The sequence below is a fragment of the Opisthocomus hoazin genome, chromosome 13 (assembly GCF_030867145.1).
Source record: "Opisthocomus hoazin isolate bOpiHoa1 chromosome 13, bOpiHoa1.hap1, whole genome shotgun sequence".
Lineage (NCBI taxonomy): Eukaryota > Metazoa > Chordata > Aves > Opisthocomiformes > Opisthocomidae > Opisthocomus > Opisthocomus hoazin.
In genome coordinates, this window is record NC_134426.1 from 16,517,359 (window position 1) to 16,537,911 (window position 20,553).

Here is a 20,553-nt window from a genome sequence, read left to right on the forward strand (position 1 = left end):
TGGGGTGCTGATGTCAATCTGAGCCTGTTCAGCTTAATTTGGGTGTTGGCAGGGTGACACAGGCAAGCCGTTCAGCCCCCAGGTGTCTCGAGTGGGCTGGGAGGGAAACCAAAGTGTGGTTTGGACACTAGATGGAGACAAGAGGGTGAAGGATTGACAGGAGAGCGAGCCCCCGGTTCCCTAGCAGAGGTGGGCAAGTCAGATCCAGCCAGGCGAGCCATCCGCAAACGGGGGTAGCTGCCCCCAAACCTAAGCAGCAGAGAGCTGCTGAACCCAAAGGCAGGCCACGAAGTGCGATACTGGACTGCCAGAGTGCTTGAGAGATGAAGCCTCTTAAAACAAAGAGGGATTTTATCTGAAAAACAAGTTGCCGGTGGCTCGTATGGCCAGGGCTGGCCAGTTTGGCCCCGCTGCTGTGTCCAGGCTCCAGGGAAGCAATAGGGGAAGCCAGAGCCCATCGCAGCAGCCACGTGCTTTCCTGTCCCACGCTGGCCCAGGCTGTCACCCAGGGCTTCCAGGCCGTCGGGAGGTCAGAACTGGCATTTCCTCACTATTTACACCACAAGAACAACGGTGGTTAAAGTATAAAGGGGTTGCTTGGATTTCGTACTGCGGCTCTCACTCGCGCTGGATGCTTCACTGCCGCCCTGCCCTCGTGTTCTGCCAGAGCTGTGCAGCCCAGCGCGAGAGCAGCAGACGCTGCGTTGCTGCTGTGGGCTGCCCTGCCCGTAGGAGGCTGCTGCTTGTCCGGAGCAAACACCCAGTCTGAGCAAAATGAGATGGGGGAAGTGTTCACCTGGCCAGTGTCACTGATGCTTGGCTCAGGCCAGAGTTGTTGATACAGAGGCCTGAATCACAGCTGGGACTCCTGCCGTGCTGATCCTCTTACTTCTAACTTTCCTGTCTGCTCGGCACTGCGATCAATCACACCCTCTCTACCTTCAAGCCAACCCTGACTCCTTGTGTTTCTCGATGAAGTACGAGCCAATCTGGGACCTGCTTCCCTTCCAAAGTCGGCTGCGCCCAGCCCTGCGTGCTACAACCAACTATAAAAGATGGCTTCATGTGTGGGCGGTGTTATGTTTGCGCTGCTTAGCCCTTACCAGCTCCCTTGTTTCTCAACGCACGCCTCGCCCCGTCTGCGGCAGCCTCGCTGCTCTGCGTTCTGGCTTGGCCTCTCCAAACTGGCACAGCGCTTTGCAGAGGAGGTGTCAGAGCTGAGTCAGTGCGTGGGGAGAAAAGGCGGTCCTGTGACTAAGCTACTTGCTTGGTGGTTCCAGCTGTGTTGCTACAGGGCTGCTTTCCCCTGAAATCAGCAGAGCATTGTGACGGAGCAGGTACACTCTGAAAAACAGCGTGTGCGTCCTGCCGGGAGCTGGCAGGACCTGGGTCATTACCTGAAGCCGGCAGCCGACAGCTTTCATCTCCTCCTGCAGAACCTTTCTGAGAGCCAGTGCCCATTCTCAGTGCTCTGGTATTAAGCCGTGTCCTCAGGTGTCAAGCGTCCCACTGTAGCTTGGCACGCTCATCTGGGGAAGCCCGCAGCTCCTGTTTCTGCTTTCTCACTGCTTCCCTGGTCCTGCTTTTCCTGATCTCCAGGACGTGGATCTCAAAGTCTTTCGGCCAGCTCTTGCGAGCTGTTTTGAGCTCTCTCATCACATTGTCCTTATGAATCCAGCCCTGGAGGATGATGCAAGGAAGGAAATGATGATGAGGGGACTGGAGTGTCTCTTCTGTGAGTAAAGGCTGAAGGAGCTGGGCTTGTTTAACCTGAAGAAGGCTGAGAGGGGACCTTATAAATGCCTATGAATTTCTTCAGGGTGGGTGTCAGGAGGACGGGGCCAGACTCTTTCCAGTGGTGCCCAGCGACAGGACAAGGGGCAACGGGCACAAACTGAAGCAGAGGAAGCTCCAGCTGAACCCGAGGAAGAACTTCTTCCCTCTGAGGGTGACGGAGCCCTGGCCCAGGCTGCCCAGGGAGGCTGTGGAGTCTCCTTCTCTGGAGATATTCAAGACCCGCCTGGACGCGGTGCTGTGCAGCCTGCTCTGGGTGACCCTGCTTCGGCAGGGGGGGTTGGACTGGGTGACCCACAGAGGTCCCTGCCAACCCCCACCATGCTGTGAAACACCACAGAGAAGGGGAGGGTTTGGCGAGGCAGAAGAAAGGCTCGTCTGCAAAGATGGTGGCGGTTGAAGACCGGACACCTCTGCTCGGGCAGGCGGGGATGCTGCAGCTGGACAGAGGCCTCACCTCCCCGTTCGTAATGCTGACAGGCGTCCCGCCGGCAGATCTGGGCTCTGCCCAGTGGCTTTACCGGGCCGGATCACGCTCCGAGGGGCTGTCCTGGGGGCCTGGCTCCGTGGGATGCCTGCGAGAGGAACGCTCACCGCAACTAGCAAAGCACATCTGTTCGTCACATGCCAGGCCGCTCGCCTCCAGCGTGGCGGGCCTCACCTCGCCTGAGACCGACATCATCCCCGGGGGCTCAGGAGCGCCGCGGTTCACCAGCGGGGCCCTGGGCTCTCCATGGTGCCCGCTGTGCCCGCTGCCTCTTGGGGCCGGGGGCTCCCCTCGGGGTAGGCCTCGGTGGGCCCGGATCTCCCGCCCGCGTCTCGCCGTTGCTAGGTGACCGCTCCTCTCACCTCTGACCCCACGGGCGGGGCCACAACGCAGCCAATGATAGCCCGCGCTCCTCTCCCTGAGAGCCCGCCCTTTCCTTCCCGCGGTTGAGGCGTGATATTATTAGCCCACCACGACGCCGGGCCAATCAGCATCCCCGTCTGGCCAGAGAGGCAGCGGCGCTACCCAATGATGAGGCAAAGTACGGGCGGGAGGAGGAGGAGGAGGCGGGAATAATACAGACGGTCCGCAGGGGCTGAGGGCCGGCGGTGGGCGGGGCGGAGCGGCCACGGAGCGCGGATTGGCGGGCGAGAGAAAGGCTCGGCCTCTCCGGCGGAGGCCCGCGCCGCCGCGGCCAATGAGAGACGGCGGGGCGGGGCCGGGCGCTGAGGAGAAGCGTCGCAGCGGCGGCAGGCGCCGGTTCGGCGGGGCCGGGCCGTGTGCGGGGGCCGGCGGCGGAGGGGGATCCCCGGGACCGTGAGGGGCTGGCGGGGGGCGGGCGCACCTCCGGGGCCGCCCGGGGAGGGGTCAGGGGCCTCCGCAGCGCGGTGACCGCCCAGTCGCGGTGTCCCTCTCCTAGGCCGCGGGAGGAGCCCGGTCCCGGGGGTGCCAGCCCCCGGCTCAGCGGCGGCGCGGTCGGGCCTGTCGCTGGGGGAGATGCGGCCTCCGTCGTGACTGCGGCCCACGAGGAGAGGGGCGGCTGCGTGGCGGCACCGGCTGCGGAGTGGCCCGGTGGCGGTGTCCGGGGCCTGCGTGCTCCTCCTGTCCTCGGGGAGAAACCCGCGGCTTTGTGGCGGTGACACGGCCCAGTAAAAAAGCCTGCGGGAACGAGCAGACCCAGACTGGCCTCTCTGTCTCCCCCTTTCCCCTCCCCACCCGATATCCAGGTGTGTCGTCGAGACAGGGGGCAGAGCCACGTGTGACGGCGACGCTTCGCAGCGTGCCGGCTCCGGATGCGTCCCCCCCGCCCGCTTTCTGCTGCCGAGCCGTCGGGAGTTTGCCGAGCGGCACTTTCTGTGGCTTCCGCGCCGTGCCGTGAGCCCTGCGCTGGCCAGAATAGGCAGCCCGGACCTGGCTTTTTGAACTTGGCTTGCGCAGAATTCCTGCAGTTGTGTCTAGCGTCCTGCGCTGCTTTTCGAAGGCAGATAAGTAGATCCTGCTTTGAGCTGCGGTCTCTAGAGATGGGCACACGTACCTTTATATTCTCATGTCTAGAAGACACCCCTGATGGGAGGCTTCCTGGGGAGAGTTTTTGACATAAAAGTTTTACAAGTGGAACTGAAGAAGGCGTTATTTATTAAAGTTCCTGGAGCCAGAGCCTCTGAAGGGGCAGGATGGCCGTGAGCATGGATGATGACGTCCCCCTCATCCTCACCCTGGACGACACTGGAAGCAGCGCCTCAGCCCCTCTTGATGACCTGGAGCGGGAGGAGCTGCCTAACGAAAGTAAGACCGCTTTGTCGTTGTTTCCTGCCCGCTGTGACGGCCTCGCTTGTTTTTTCTCTTTGTGGTGGCCGCTCTTTCTTGCGCTTGCCGGAACCTGAGACCTTTGGAGCTGTCGTTCAGCGTCCTGGCGGCTGCCTGAGAAAATCGGATCAGGAAGCTGCTTGTTGCGTTGCTTGTTTACTCACAGCACCCGTGTTACACCAAGGAGGGCAGAGGACGCTGGATGCACGGGTCCTACTGATGCCATTTCTAACCCGTGTCCTTTGTGGTTTCTGTGTGATAACCTGTGCCCTCCTCGTCCTTCAGCTCAGCTCTGCTTTCCTCTGTGTTGGCCCAGAGCGTCTCCTTTTCCTGACAGTGACCCGCCATGCCGTGCCACGGTCCTGCGCTGTCGGGTGCAGCAGCTGCAGCTGTGTCGTGTTTTCCTGGCGCCATAAAGCATCTGTCCTTTGCAGCTCTTGTTTTGCCTATTTCTAGTTCACACCGATTTTTGCAATAAGGAAAGCGATATGTGTTGATAAATCCCGTTAACATCTTTATTGTATTCTCATCAAAGAACTTGGAGTACTTTCCATACTCCTGTTGTGCCAGGTACTCATTTGGGAGAGGGGGAAACAAAAGCTGCTGTCTGAGGAGCGGTGCTTTCTCCTCAGTGCACCTTCGTTAAAACCGTCGCCCTGCAGTGGGTGAGAAGGGAACAGTAGATGTGTTTGAGCGTGTTCAGTGAGTTTTTGTTTCACGTTATTCCTCGCTGAATGTGTTTAAGGAGTTTTGCTCAGCGCGCCTCTCTGACTGCCGCTTGATGTTGCAGGTACACGCACGGATCGTGTGAGCCCCTTCGAGCTCTTGCTGCCTCCAGCTGAATGTCTGTAACGAATAAATGGTTTCCTGGCCTGGCATCTCGCTTTCCTATGTTACACCTCTATTCTATTGCACCTCTGTGACTGGACGTCTCTCTTGCAGTCATATAGGTTCCCTTAATTTCCTCCTTCTCTGACTTCCTGAGCCAGCAGTGACTTTCTGACAACCGAGATTCCTCCTCCCTCCTCCTCTTCCTCCTCCCTTCTTCTGTTCCTCTCCTAGCCCTGCAGCACACATCCCTGGCTAAATTGCCCGGTTGATGTTCTCTAAGTTCTGCTGCATTGCTGCTCCATCACGTGTGCTCTATCGCATCAGTTTGTCTTTTAAAGTTTAGCGCTCTATTTTTAAGTTTAATAGAAGAGAGAATGCTTCCTCTGTCCGGTGGCGTATTTATAGGCTTTCTTGTGACTAATTTTAATCGCCCTTCTCTCATCTTTTTCTTCCAATCACCTCCTATCCCTTTAAAGAAGTTGTATGGGCTTTATCGTTTGGTTAAAGCCAACACAGATGTGTTAAAGCACGACTATGAGAATGAATGTATTAATAAATAAAACTATTCCATAATCTGCTTCCCTTGAAATACAGGGAAATTGTTTAGGGACCAATTTAGTGCTGCTTAAAAGATCGCTGTGTGGTTCTTGAGAATTCGTTTCCTGGAATTCTTCGAACGTCGTGTCTCTTAGCAGAGAAGAAGCGTTATTTTGGCTATATGTTTTAATCACTGTTAAAGTTGAATTTGCTGGAAAAAATGGAGACCTTATTCTGTGCAAGTGATGCTGAATGATACGGAGCCCTCTGAAGTCAGTGGGTGCTGCGAGAGTGGGATGAAAGATTAGGAGAGGAAGGCTGGCGTAAACAACTTGAAAGGCACATTTATCTCTGAGAAGCGGGAAGCTTAAATTAGTGAGTGAGCAGACAAACGCCATCACTTGCAAAAGTAAGCTTGTTTAAAAAACAGAACATGTAGTCCAGCTTTCCTCTGTGCCTGCGAAGAAAATCGACTGTGAAATGCAGAAAAAAAGTTGTGTCTCGCGGAGGCTGTGAGGAATTCAAATGTTTCCTCTCTGCCTCCACTTCTCTGCTGAGGACTGAAATGATGTTAACAGAACTGTGTAATTTCACGATTTTATTCAGAGGCTTGTCTTTTTCAGGGAAGAATAGTATGTGAAAAGTCATTTTCGTTAGAGGGAGGGCCTGCAAGGGTGGCGATGAAGGCATAGGGACAGGGAAGGTCAGGAGGCTCTTGCTTCTGGTTTTTGTCTTCCTTATGCTTAGACTCTCATACCAGAATACTCAGCCAGAATTTTGAGGAAAACGCCACTTGTTACTGTGCCTGGCCATCGACTCCTAGGGATTCGGTGTCGGTTAAACACAAAGCTTTTATTCAGGTGTGTCCCCAGATACCGGCTGGGCCTGGGTGCAGTGAAGGGCCCATCGTCCTCTTCCCAGGTGATGCTGAGGGAAAGCCAGCGTGGGTGTAACCGCCTGTGAGCATAAGCTAGTGCATCAGAGATTGAGCGTAATTAAGTTGCACTCTAGTTCTGCGTTGCTATGTCGTGAACCTCTCTAAATTGTAATCTATATTCCACCCTCACTGCTGTCTCTCGCCAAGCGCTGTGTATCTGTGCGGTTTCAGTACATCAGCTCCCAGTTTAAGGAACTTTTTGCACTTTTTTTTAAAAAAAGACTTGATCCATGCTGCGGCTTTGGTACAAGCAGGTCCCTGGACAAATGAATTTGTGGCTCTTGGTGTTGATTGTCCGGAAACGCAGACAAGTTACTGGGTTGAAACAAGTAGTAACAGGGTTTCTGAGAGCAAGCCTGTTGCAAATGTAAGAAGAAAGGACCAAAGTGCATGAGTGTGTTCCTTCCCGAGCCTTGCAGAATAGTCCTCTTGTGGGTAGGTGAATGCCTTGGGGTTCGAATAAAAGAAAGCTAAATGAGAAAACTGTGTGGAAAATTACCTTCGTAAAGAAAATGTCCAGCTGCAAAAATTAATCTCCCTGATTGCACAGCTCTTAAGCACTTAATGGGAGAAAATACTTGCATGGGGAGGAATATTAAAACTCTACCTTCCTTGGCCTGTGCTGGGATACACATCTTCCAGGGAACTCCCGTTTATGGCTGCAACGCGAGCTCGGAATTCTGCAAAGTTGACAGGAATTCGACCACATCCAGAAAAACGCGGTCCCTCCGGTGCTGACGCTGCTCTGACTACAACACGAGGGACCGTAGTGCTGGGTAAGTTTTGTTTCGAGCTCCTGCAGCTGAAGGAGGCAGGGAAGTGCTTTCGTCACTTGAATCCACGCTAATTGATACCACGCTGCCCTTCCCTGGTACCTCTTGTCTGAGAATCTTTGAGCGCTGTACGCGCTCTCGTTAAGCTTCCCAGCACCTGTCTGAGGTGAATGACTAATATGAACTGAATTTCTGGAGGAGGTGAAAATGGGGCTGCCATCCTTGCGTGACCTTTCCCAGAACCGCGTGCTGAAAACGGTGTGAAGCAGCCGGGCTTTCGTGATTTCCCATCCCTCACCCGAACTCCTGGGAAGCGTTCGAACGGGGTTCTAAGAACATCTCCGAGTGCGAGGTATGTTTTCCGCATACAAAGGCAGCATGGATAGCCTTGAAACTCTAGGACAGTGTCTCTCCTTGAGCTGATGGGAACTATAAGCAACAAATGAGTGCACATTGATTTATCCTGTATTAGATCAGATACAAGATTCTCCTTTGCCTCCTGCATGGAAATTGCTGTAGCCTCAAGTGGAGTTTCAGTGTGTTCAGAGCAGAAAGTACAGCTCCAAGTGTTGTAAAGGGAACAATATGATATTGTATGTCTGTTTCTCCCACACAATGGATTACGGCAAGTGGAAGAAGTCATCTTTAAACTCTGGGTTTTTACAAGAAAGCAACTGCATCAGCTATTGAGGTAAAAATGAATTGAGGGGGGGAAGGTGGGGGGAGCAACTGCAACAGCGCAGTGCGATGTTTTCTGGAAGGCTTGTTGGAAAATGGGAAGTTGTAACTTTGAATGTTGAGGTTTCAGCTGAGCCTTTGCAATCCCGGTTTCTGCTGCCTGAAGACTAAATTGTCAGGAAAACTGGAGCCAGCCTGGCCTTTTGGGAAGGGGAGGAATGGTTGATGCCTGTGCCCCCGTGCCAGTGCGCTGCTGTGAAGGAGCAGGCGGCCCGAAACGTGTGAAGAAGAGGGCATTGCGCTGGCGGTGAAGCTGGAGGGACTGCCCATGGTATGCTTGGCGCGGAGCGTGGCCGTGGGTAAGGAAGGGCCTGGCTGCCGCCGAGGCTGTTGGCTGTGCCTGGGAATCGGTGCGTGCTGTGCTCCGTGCTGGCCGGAGCTGCTGGAAGGAGGACAGCATCCCCTGCCTTGCCTCTGCGCGCCGGCCCAGCGCCTCGGTGGGACCTACAGAGAGGCACTCACCAAAGCTCTTTTCACAGTTGGCTGGTGGAAGCCCATGTGATGTTTCCAAACACAGCGCCCGATTACAGCGTTAACATATGTTGTATACAACAAACTCATCTTTTTTTAAAAAAAAAAATCCATTTACTGATCCACAGGTAGACATGCGCTGTTGGGGGTGGCCCAGGGTTGGGGGCAGTTAGTGTTGCTCTTTTGAGACGTATGAGCTGCCTGGGTTTTGACGTGTTTGGTAACCGCTGGAACCTGAAGTGAGGCAGCTCTCTTCTGTGCTGGATCTGGTTGCAGAACGTGTTTGTATCCGCAGTGAGGGAAAGGTCTGTCTGCGTAGTCCACAGCCTCAGCTCATCTGGTCAAGGAGTCCCTGCTCTCCAGACATCTCTGCTGCCTGCGTCCGACCGCCGCTTCCCGCGGGCCCGTCCATGGATGAGAGAGATTTCCAGGTGTAGAACGAGTACACGTTTTCTGGGGGACTGAGGGAACAAATGGAGAACAAATACCTGATCTTTGGGGAGATGCTGCGACCTCACAACCTCCTAGGAGCTGTGCTGCTTTAGGAACCAATTTGGTTGCTGTGAAAGCATTCTGGCTTTGCTACCTTTGAAGGACAATAGGCGTTTGAAGTATCAGCCATCTAGTAGATTTAATAAATCCTTCAGGATCTGTAGTTTTTGATCCTTGTGTGAAAGTAAGTGTTTCAAAGATGGTGATTTGAAATTGAGCAGTAGTTAGGAAACACCGTAGCTGACTGGTGTGAGGACATAGGGGATGAGGGAACAAGCAAATGCTTGCAATAGACCCAGAAGATCCCGAGACCTCCGACAGCAAGGCTCTTAAACAGCCTTTTGGGTTATCTGGCGACTTTCTTGGATGCTACGCGGGGTTATTTTCTCGCATTGTGGCTCCTAGTTCTACCAATTTGCCTTTAACTAGTTCCAGTAGCAGTGCTTCCGCTACTGCATGTAGAGGTGAGGCATGGCCAGGGCGCAGGACTGGGAGCTCATGTTCGGAAGCGATCTAGTTCTGCTGTTGGAGCCTCTTTCTCCTTGTACCTGGGGCAAGTCCGTGGCTAACACCTCGCATCTGGAAAGTGCAGGTCACACCTTTCGTGGAAACGGACGGGTGGGCTTCATCACTTTGCTATGAAGAGGTGCTGTTTGGCATTGCTGTCCGTGATTTGCTTTTCTTAGTAAGTACCTGCTTCAAATTTATATAGAGGGGAGTTTTTTGCTGAATCACAGAATCACAGAATCACAGAATAGTAGGGGTTGGAAGGGACCTCTGTGGGTCATCTAGTCCAACCCCCCTGCCGAAGCAGGGTCACCTACAGCAGGCTGCACAGGATCTTGTCCAGGCGGGTCTTGAATATCTCCAGAGAAGGAGACTCCACAACCTCCCTGGGCAGCCTGTTCCAGGGCTCCGTCACCCTCAGAGGGAAGAAGTTCTTCCTCATGTTCAGCTGGAACTTCCTCTGCTTCAGTTTGTGCCCATTGCCCCTTGTCCTGTCACTGGGCACCACTGAAAAGAGCTTGGCCCCATCCTCCTGACACCCACCCTTCAGATATTTGTAGGCATTTATAAGGTCCCCTCGCAGCCTTCTCTTCTTCAGGCTGAACAAGCCCAGTTCCCTCAACCTCTCCTCGTAGGGGAGATGCTCCAGTCCCCTCACCATCCTTGTAGCCCTCCGCTGGACTCTCTCCAGTAGCTCTTCATCTTTCTTGAACTGGGGAGCCCAGAACTGGACACAGTACTCCAGATGAGGCCTCACCAGGGCAGTGTAGAGGGGAAGGAGAACCTCCCTCGTCCTGCTGGCCACACTCTTCTTGATGCACCCCAGGATCCCATTGGCTTTCTTGGCAGCCAGGGCACACTGCTGGCTCATGGTTAACCTGTCGTCCACCAGAACACCCAGGTCCCTCTCCGCAGAGCTGGTCTCCAGCAGGTCCACCCCAAACCTGTACTGGTGCATGAGGTTGTTCCTCCCCAGGTGCAGGACCCTGCACTTGCCCTTGTTGAACCTTATCAGGTTCCTCTCTGCCCAGCTTTCCAGCCTATCCAGGTCACGCTGAATGGCAGCACAGCCTTCTGGTGTATCTACCACACCTCCCAGTTTGGTGTCGTCAGCAAACTTGCTGAGGGTACGCTCTAACTCTTCATCCAGGTCGTTGATGAAGAAGTTAAACAAGACTGGGCCCAGTACTGACCCCTGAGGGACACCACTTGTCACCAGCCTCCAACTAGACTCAGCGCCGCTGATGACAACCCTCTGAGTTCTGCCATTCAGCCAGTTCTCTATCCACTTCACCGACCACTCATCCAGCCCACGCTTCCTCAGCTTCCCTAGGAGGATATCATGGGAGACTGTGTCGAAAGCCTTGCTGAAGTCAAGGTAGACAACATCCACGGCTCTCCCTTCGTCTACCCAGCCAGTCATGTCATCGTAGAAAGCTATCAGATTGGTCAGGCATGATTTCCCCTTGGTGAATCCATGCTGACTACTCCTGATAACCTTCTTTTCTTCCACTTGCTTCATGATGGCCTCCAGGATAAGCTGCTCCATCACCTTTCCCGGGATGGAGGTGAGCCTGACCGACCTGTAGTTCCCTGGGTCCTCCTTCTTGCCCTTTTTGAAGATTGGAGTGACATTGGCCTTTCTCCAGTCCTCGGGCACCTCTCCTGTCCTCCAGGACCTCTCAAAGATGATGGAGAGTGGCTCAGCAATGACATCCGCCAGCTCCCTCAGCACTCGTGGGTGCATTCCATCGGGGCCCATGGATTTGTGGACATCCAGATCACTTAAGCGATCCCTCACACAGTCCTCCTCGACCAAGGGAAAGTAGTCCTCTTTGTAGGCTTCTTCTCTTACCTCCGGGGCCTGGGATTCCTGAGGGCCTGCCTTAGCACTGGAGACTGAAGCAAAGAAGGCATTCAGTAGCTCTGCCTTCTCCGCATCCTCCGTCACCAGGACACCCGCCTCATTCAGCAGCGGCCCCACGTTGTCCCTAGCCTTCCTTTTGCTGCTGATGTAGTTGAAGAAGCCCTTCTTGTTGTTTTTGACATCCCTTGCCAGCTTCAATTCCAGGTGAGCCTTGGCCTTCCTCGTCGCATCTCTGCATGCTCTCACCACGTTTCTGTACTCTTCCCAAGTGGCCTGTCCCTCTTTCCACATTCCATGGACCTTTCTCTTCTGCCTGATCTCCGCTAGAAGCTCCTTGTTTAACCATGCAGGTCTCCTGCCTCCTTTGCTAAATTTCTTTCTCAGGGGGATGCATTGCTCCTGTGCATGGAAGAAGTGTTGTTTAAAGAGCGACCAGCACTCATGGACCCCCCTGCCTTCGAGAGCCCTGGCCCATGGGATTCCTCCCAGTAGCTCCTTGAAGAGGGCAAAGTCAGCCCTCCTGAGGTCCAGGGTTTTGATCCTGCTTATCGCCCTGCTTCCTCCACGCAGGATCCTGAACTCGACCATTTCATGGTCACTGCAGCCGAGTCTACCTCCAACCTTCACATCCTCCACCAGTCCGTCCTTGTTTGTTAACACGAGGTCCAGCAGCGCGCCTTTCCTTGTTGGTTCCTCCACCACTTGCATCAGAAAGTTATCATCAATGCTCTGTAGGAACCTCCTGGATTGCACCTGCCTAGCTGTATGGTCTTCCCAGCTGATGTCAGGGTGGTTGAAGTCCCCCATGAGAACCAGGGCCTGTGACTGTGAGGCTGCTTGCAGCTGCCTGTAGAAGGCCTCATCAGCCTCCTCCTCCTGGTCAGGTGGCCTGTAGTATACACCCACCGTAATGTCACCCGTGTGAGCCTGTCCCTTAATTCTAACCCACAAGCTTTCAACTCGTTCCTCATTTGCCCCCGGGCCAAGCTCAATGCATTCCCGTTGCTCCCTCACATATAGAGCAACTCCCCCACCTCTCCTTGTTGGTCTGTCTTTCCTAAAGAGTCTGTAGCCATCTATGACAGCCTGCCAGTCATGTGAGCTGTCCCACCACGTTTCTGTGATGGCGACCAAGTCGTAGCCGTGAAGCACGAGTGGTAGTTGGGTGCTGGATTGCTGTTCATGCCTCTGAAAGTCTCATTTCTCCAACCTAACAGCCCTGCATTTTGCAACTTCTGCCAGTGCTTCTCTAATCCTTTCCTGGCCTAGATGACTTGTAATAAATATTTTAAGCAAGCAAAGCGGAGCAAAACTGCCTCTGAGATGAGTGAGGGGCGAAAATCTTGGAAAGGGAAATGAACACCCAAGACATAAGGAGATTATTGTTTTCTCCTTCAGTACAGTTCGTTTCCCTGCGTGATGAGCTCTGCAAATTCAGAGGAAGGAGGTAAATGCTGCTTTTTAGGAGATGTTGGGTATCTTTTGATACGATGTTAGAAATAGTGGAAAATGTGTTTCTGCTTTGAAGTTCCAAATGCGTCATCCTCTGGAATCTCATTTATCCTGAGAATTCAGGTTTTAAGGCAGGACCAACTGCCTCGGCTGTGCTTAAATACTTGCCGTGCTGAGAGGGTAGAGGTGGTACCTTTGATTGAAGAGAAGCAGCACTGTGTTGTCCAGAACTCACAAAAGCATTTTGTATTGAGACGTTCTCGACGTGACTCTGTAAATGTGGTACCTATAGAAGAAAAACCACGAGCAGAGTAAAGTACCAGGAGGTATTGCGGGTTGCAGTTATCTTGTGCGTTTTTTTTTCCCCCCTGAGCCTGCCTTGTTTTCTTAGCCCGGCAGGAGATGGGTTTGCACAATGCACACATTGTGTGTTTCACAGTAGGATGCTTTGTCAAACAGAATCTCTGCACTGTTGACTCTTTCACGCAGTGTAAAAAAAAAAAAAAAAGGAAAAAATCCTAGTGATTTCGTCTTGAATGCCCCATGCTGTTCAAATCTGAGCGAGTCAAAGCGTATACAAGGTAAAGAAGACTTGGGTTAGTGTTCCATTATCCTGGAGTCAAATGGTTCTTTCTCCTTTGTCATCTCCCGGAGCAGTAGGGATGGATATCGTCTTACAGTAAACACGCATGGAAATTAGGGAGGGTGCTGCAGAGGGGGTCGAGGAGTCTGGAAGCTTCTTCTCGCTCTTTTGGTGAAGATGGGAGCAATGACCTTGGCGCTTTGAGGGAGGGGGCCCGTTCCCTTCCTGCGTCTCCTCTCTGGTTCCCAGCTCGCATCTTTTTGATGAGAGAGCAGAAGAAGGGGCTAGGCCAAGTGTTTTGTCCCCACAGTGATTGCCGCAGTTGGAAGATGCGGGGGTAAGGGCACGTGCTATGGCATCGGAGGGCTCCGCTTTTCGAGCAGGTGGTCCTGGAACTATAAAAGATGTTAAGGAGTGTGAAAGTGTTCAAGCTGCAATTTTAAATCAACAGCTTTCCAGCTCTAACCGGTCACTCCTCAGCCACTGCAGCTGACTTGGGAACATTTGGCTCGGGAAGCAGAACAACAGTTGGAAACAAATAGCTGTTAGTTTTTTCATGGCTTCCCAGGGAACGCATCAGTTTGTTCGTTTTTCCCCTCATTTTTGTGATTCCTGTGGATTTTTAAGGCCCTGTAGATGCAGGATGTTCAGTTTAGCCAGGATTGCTTACTGGCAGATTAAAATGAGCAAAGGCTGAGCACGCTGAGTTCACTCATCATAACCAATATGATGCTGCTCAGAACTTCCTTTGCCCTTGGTGTCTTCACCGAGGAATCCTGCCTGCTGCCGTCAGCCCCCCTGCGTTGAAATCCCATTTTACCCATTTGAATGCTGTAAGAAGTGCTGTATAAACTAAACAGGAGCATCTGTGAAGTGGTTAGAGTTGTTGTTGATTGCCTTTTCCTTATTGCCTTCAGGGGATTTGAGCTTGAATTTGCTGGAAGTAGAATTTATGAGCCAGAACGCTCCGTTTCTGATCCTTAAGCTGGGAAAAGTGCGGTGAATTTGATAGGCCTTTCTCTTGCCTCCAATGTCTCTGGCTTTTGATCCAGACCTTGCAGGGCTCTCCCCATGTCTTTAGCGTAATCGGTTTTTGCGTGTTGAGAAGATGCCTGATGTTTACGTGTCTGCTTTCTTTACAGAGAGCTGCAGGAGCAGCTTCAGGAATTCATCCATCTGCTTCCAGGGAGCGGTGCAGCACGAAGCCCATGCTCCTGCGCTGCTGGTCTTTGCGCCTGGGAGAGAGGCAGGCGGGAAGGGTGTTTGTGTCGACCCGCCGCAGCACGGAGCGGTTGGGGAAAGCTCCCGGGGACGGCGAGGGGAGACTGCTGTCATCTGAATCGCGGTGGGGGGGCAGATTGAAGCTTGTATCCAGTGCTGCGTTTATAGCCACGACCTGGTGGTGCCTGTTTGGAACAAAAGGCTTTTCTTTTCCTGCTTATGTTGGGGAATAAAATTTAGGATGTATCTGTCTGCACAGCCACGTTAAACCCTCTGGTTCCATGGGGCTGGACACCTTAGCTGCACTGCACATTTCCTGTATGATTACCTAGCACACGTGTGTTTGCGTGTATTGCAATCTGGGAAGGAGTGGCTGATCATCGGTGTTTTATGCCAACTATAACTGCTTTTCTGAGAACACTTTCACTATCGTCAGTGGATTTGGGAGAGTTTATTGTACCAAAGTAATGTGGCCTGGTAAAGGATTTCACGAGAATGCACAAATATGTTCCCCCTCTTCGTTAACTAAATGAAGAAATGCCTGTAGAATTAAGACTAAGTGATCAATCCTGCAAGTAGGAGCACTAAAACCTCCCCAGGGTCAAATTGTGCTGGCGAGTTGGCCGTGTCATTTGGAGGGTAATCAGATGTGGGAGGGGGAAGGAAGGGATGCCATCCTCTACAGCTCATGCTTTTGCGGCTGCCGCTGTAGGCGTGGGGCTCCAAAGGAAGAGCGTAAGGGCAGAAGTTTTCACTAGTGTGATATTTCCGTCCTCTGTCCCCTCTTTCCTGTGGCCCGGTCGCCCTGGCGGGAGAGGATCCACGCCTGGTGCGAGGCACGAGGGCTGTAGTGTGATCCGTCTTGCAGACGCAGTGTTCCTGTGACACAGCACAGCGATGTCCAGCCGGTCGTTTAGTTAGCTTGGTGGTGGTGAGTCACTGCAGAAATAGGAAAAGGCTGCTCATTGGTGCCCGGTCCCTTGTTTTCACTGTGCAGAGCGGAGTGTTGTTTCTGCAGGTGCTGAGCAGCCCAGCAGCACTGGAAGTGCGGTGGGAGAGAGGAATGCTTGCTGAGACTGGTTTGCTCTGTGGCTCTGCCTTGCTACCTGCAAGTAGTATTAAATGTTCTGCTTTTTTCTGAGCTGTGGGCAAGTGCAAACGAGCGACCGCTTTGGTCCTACCTGTGTTAAGTAAATGCTCACCAGCCACTTCACTCAGGAAGATTTTGGCGTCGAGGTTGAGGGGGGGGGGGAAGTGACCAAGACAGAGCCCCTTCCTTTCAAATACAAGGCTGGTGGCAGGACCCTATGTCTAGTGGTTGCAAAGGGGAAGGCTTCAAAACATGGAAAATTGTTCATATGCTTTGAGAGAGCACAAATGCGTACAAGACGAGAACGCTAATGGGAGCTCTGAAGCTGTTGGAGAGACAGCAAAAAGTCACGGTACAGCCATGCCCGTGCTGGGTAACGTGAAAGCAGCAGCAGCGCATTATAGCAAACGAAGACATGGCGACTGGGAGTGGAAGAAAATGACCGAGAGAAATGTGGTCAGTGGTTAAAGGTGCTCTAAAGGACTTAAGAAATAAAAAGATGCGTTAAGCAATACCGGCCCATTAGGAATTCAGGGTTGAACACTGGTCAGTACAGGGAAGCAACGGGGAAGCTCAAGAAATTCCGTAGGTATTCTGTATTTGTTAAATAAGCCAGATAATCTGGTCATCGTGTGAACTATTCTTCCATTCCCACAGTAAATGAAGTAGAGATTAAACAGCTGATTCTAAAGGCAGGCGTTTAAAAATCAGCAGATGACTTCTTATTCTGCACTAAGGCTGCAGCTGAGGCAGACTGGATATTGCTGTGGTAGTGACTCTCTTCCACCCTAAAAGGCATTTTGCACCAGGCGGGAGGTTGCAGGCCAGCCAGCCAAACAAGGTTTCCAGGCAAAACAATGGGAAACCAGCAGCAGCTCTTCTAAATCTGAATTTAAAGGACAGTTTTTAGTGTCAGTCAGTGTGGATTTATGAAAAAGCGAGTGTCGTATGAACCCGAACTCATGCGTTGGCTTACTTTGAGAGGTTACAAGACAGACTGATAGTGTTTTGAGAAGGGAATTTGTTTTGGCACTCCTGCAGCATTTGCTTGAGGAAAGGAACAATACGCATCGACACTGTGCAGCTAATGGCTCCGTGAACTGGCTGACGGACGGCTCTCCAAATCTGGCTGGTTATTTGGGGCTGGTTAGGGAATAGGTGTGGTATCAGCGTGAGGCTGTCACAGGGGACAGATTTTGTCCCTGTGCCAGATGCAACCTTTCTATTTGATCTGGAAGGGCGGGGGGGAAAGTAGCTTCTGATCAAGTTAGGAGATGTCATAGGCTGAGGGCACAGTACGAGGGGGGCGAAGTGGTGCAGCCTGCTTGGTAAGACAGGTGTAGGCAAGCTGTGTGCGTGGTGCTGAGACCAGCCGTCAGGCCGCGCGTTGGAGAGGGCTGCCTCGGCGAGCGGAGGGGCTGGGCTGAGCTCCCTTCCCGGGCACATGAGCCAAAACTGAGCGTGTGCGATATTTGCCCGGTGAGACAGCGAGCGTGTTCCTCACTCTTTCACAAAAGAGCTGTGATTTGGGTGGGTGGATGACGGTGCCGACCGTGCTGGCGCTGGGGTAAGCAATGTGTTCGTGCTTGGTGCGTGTCTAGTGCCCTTGCTCCAGCCGAGCCAAGAGGCTTGAAGGTGGCTTTGGTGACTGGGTGACAGTGGAATTGTGTCTGTTGGTTGAAGCTGGGGAAATGCAGACAGAGAATACGGCACGTGTTTGACAGCAAGGTTAACATTTGGAACTGCTTTGTAAGAGTCGGAGAGGGTTCTGCAGTGCTGGAAGACCTCTGAAGTTGAAATTTCCCATTTTCTGAAGATAAGGTTCTGTGTGAGGACTGTAGGACTTGAAGTAGGGACCAGCTGAGGGAAAGAGCTGGTGTACAGATGTCAAACTAACGGTTTAACTCCTTCCTCTCCAGCTGTTACATGTAACCTCTTCAGTTCCTGCCGGCAGCGGTTTCCACCAGATGTGCAGAAGTCTTTTTTTTTTTTCTTAATGGAGGGCAGTTACACAGCGCTAGAGGCTGGGGTTTTCCCATTCCTTTGTGTGCGTCTTCCTCTGAAGTTGGCAGCTCATCCTTCCTGGCTGAGACGCAGTGAAGAGGCAGAGGAGACGTGGTAGTGTTGTATTTCAAAAGAACCGGTGCGGCGGAGTCTTGTTCTAACCCCAGAAGATGCAGTTACATACCCCTCGCTACTGTCCCACAATAAATAACTTCCCTTGGTCTCAGCCTGTCGTGGTAAGGCATTAGAGTTTTGTCATGATACTGTTATTTAATTAATCTCATTCACTTGCTATCCTTCTCTCTTTAGGGCAGAAAGGTCAGCGTGGCACATACCCGATTAATGCTTACTCCGTTCGAGTCCTGCTCCAGCTGTGTGGCCATGCGGGAGGTTTTGTTGCCGACACTAGTCCTGGTCTGGCACAGAAGGGCAGCTCTTCCTCACGGCTTCCTCCCGCTAACTTTGCGACTTCCCCAGAGAGCTGCTGGTGGCTGGAACTGGCAGCCGGACCTGGCAGCACGCTGCTTTTGTTAAAAAGGCCAGATTGCAGCTTAATCAAACATCTTTCCAAACTGCAGCAGGAAAATCCAAAGGCTCTGCTTTGGAGAATTGAAATGAGGAACGTGCACTTAAAATGCTGACACTGTGTTGCTACCGACGCTAAAGCAGAGCTTTGACATGTTAAAACCATGAGGCATCGGTTTCCCCTTTTGGAACAAAAAGAGGAAATTCCTTCGTGTAGCAGGATGTGTTCGAGAAGTGTTCGAGAGGGATTCTGCTGCCGTCTCTTTCCCTTTCTGTTACTTCCTCAAAAATTATGAAGTATAAATGTTGTGGGAGTGTGTATCTCATGTCTGGCCTCTCTCATGAGCCATAGCCTTAGGCAGAGCTTGATCTTATTTTTTTTGGTTGGCTGCAGCAAAAACTTTGTTATTTCCAATTGTTTTTTCCATTCAGAATGATTTGTTTCATAGAGCCCCTCAATGGCTTAGATATTTACTTCCAGTGACAGAATAATTTTATCTCTGCATCTGTAAACCTTTGTTGCTGTAATGTGATCAAACTGACAAGAGTATAGAGCATATTAGTTGCTACGAGGATGGGTAACAAGGGTGTAGATGATCCTTCCATTGTGGCTTTGAGTTCTCCCTGTTGTGGTGTGGAGGTTCATTTGTGAAGATCAGAAATAAAGGATATGAAGCCAGCAGCAGTTTGGCTTAGCACACAAGTGAGATGCTTAATTATATTTTCCTAGCAACCTTTCTTTTATGTGAGTTTTACTGATTAAAAATGCTTTGGTTTTGACTTTGCAGCTACGTCAAGAAGCAGGTACTCCTGTGTTACACGCTCTCAGATTGTGCGAGTGCCTGGTTCTGGCTCCCCTTATGGTATTTTATGGACTTGCTCATGCAGGAGGATTCAGTCACGCATCTATCAGCAGCAGCTCTGTGGAAGAGGGCTTCTGCACACGGTCGTTTGCGTGGGCTCCCGGAAGGCGATGCAGCTTAGGAGCAAGAGCCGGTGGGGCAGGTAGCGTTATTCCTACAGGATGCAGCTCCCCGAGTCGAGGAGTGATCCTCCTCTGTTTCACTGTGGGCTGCTGGCGGGGCTTTGGAGCTGTGCAGCCTGCCGTACTGGTGAGCTGGGGGGGCTTTTAGGGCTCAGGGCGAAGCAGCTTCTCTGAGGGTGACAAAGCATCCATCAGTTGGTCTTCAGCCACTGAAGCCTCTCGCCACATCTGAAACATCCCGAAAGGGAGGAATCTGTCACTCCGCCTCCGGCTGCTGTGTATTCAGGAATGAAAATTGTCCAGCAATCAAGCATTTTCTGGTCAGAACTTCCCACATAACATTGCAAGAGGAAAAAAATCAGGTCCCAGAGTGACTTGGGGGTGTGCAGGTGCCCTGAAGAGACGAGGCAGTAAGCTGCACAGATGAGGATCTCCAACCAACCTATTGTGGCTAGTGTAGAGAGGTCAAATTATCCTCATTCTTGTTTTCTTGGAAGCCTTTTACATTTTTTATTTTTTTCCTTCTTCCTTACAAATGTCACTTTTTGTCCCCAGCAGGGTGGTACAGGAGGTAAATGTCCGAGTGAAGCGTCCTAGCTCATCACCCGTTTCGAGCGGGTAGTGAGCCGCAGAGCAACCAGTTAACTAAGTACTGCTCTGACCCGCTCGGAGAAAGAGCTAGCTGGAGGCACGGCTTCTGCTGAGACAAAACAATCTCCTACCGTGCTTTAGCTCTTCTGTTGTTGTGTTTAGCTCGTGCGTCGGGGTTTTTACATGTGTGCAGTGCAGATGTTAGCGAGGGTACAGTGGTCCTCTAATTGAACAATATGGGGCTTAAGTTGTCTTCCATATAAGAAGATAGGCAGCACAACTGAGGAGAGGCAATAATGTATAAAAAGTGGCTTACCATGCTGAGGGACATCTGCTCGTCTTTCATGTGGATTCAGCTCCCTGTAGCGTGGTGGATGATAGCACGAAGCGAGCTCGTGTTGATGCCGTAGGAACTCGCTGGATTCGCGAACAAAGGCGAGGACAGTAGGCTTCAGTCGCCTCGTACCACTACGAGGAAGTGGCAACATCCATATTTTTTTAAAAACTTCTCCGTGTTAAGTAGGAAGCTGAAGTGACTTTGTCTGCTGAGCTTTGCAGCGAGCGAGTGCCGTGAGAATATAGCAAGACAAAGAGCCCCGAGGCCTTTGCATATGTTTCTGCTGCGCTGTCGTCTCTAAGGACGAGCATGACTCAGTTACGCCGACTTGAAATATTCAGAAGTGTATTGTTTCTCTTGCAGCAGAAGGGCTTGGCACTGCACTCGGTTGGAGATGCCCTGTTTTTCCTAGGCAACAAACTGATAGTAAATTGTTTAGACTTCCCCGTGGCTGTTAAATTCCTTCCCGTAACATCCCCTGCAAACAGGACGGGCGCTAGGATATTCTGGGCTGCAGAGATCAGT

The 20,553-nt window shown here is 52.1% G+C and overlaps 1 protein-coding gene across 2 annotated transcripts in view; it reads left to right on the forward strand.

Moving 5' to 3' along the window:
* Positions 1–3,022: 3,022 nt before the first annotated feature.
* Positions 3,023–20,553, forward strand: part of TPCN1 (two pore segment channel 1) — a 52,157-nt gene continuing 34,626 nt past the window's right edge. The window contains exons 1-2 of one of the 2 annotated variants that reach the window (XM_075434464.1): positions 3,023–3,040; positions 3,508–4,066. In XM_075434464.1, the coding sequence (XP_075290579.1) occupies positions 3,955–4,066 (112 nt within the window). In that variant the 5' untranslated portion in view covers positions 3,023–3,040; positions 3,508–3,954. Of the gene's footprint in view, positions 3,041–3,137; positions 4,067–20,553 lie in introns of those variants that run through there. The other variant, XM_075434463.1, reaches the window with a different exon arrangement.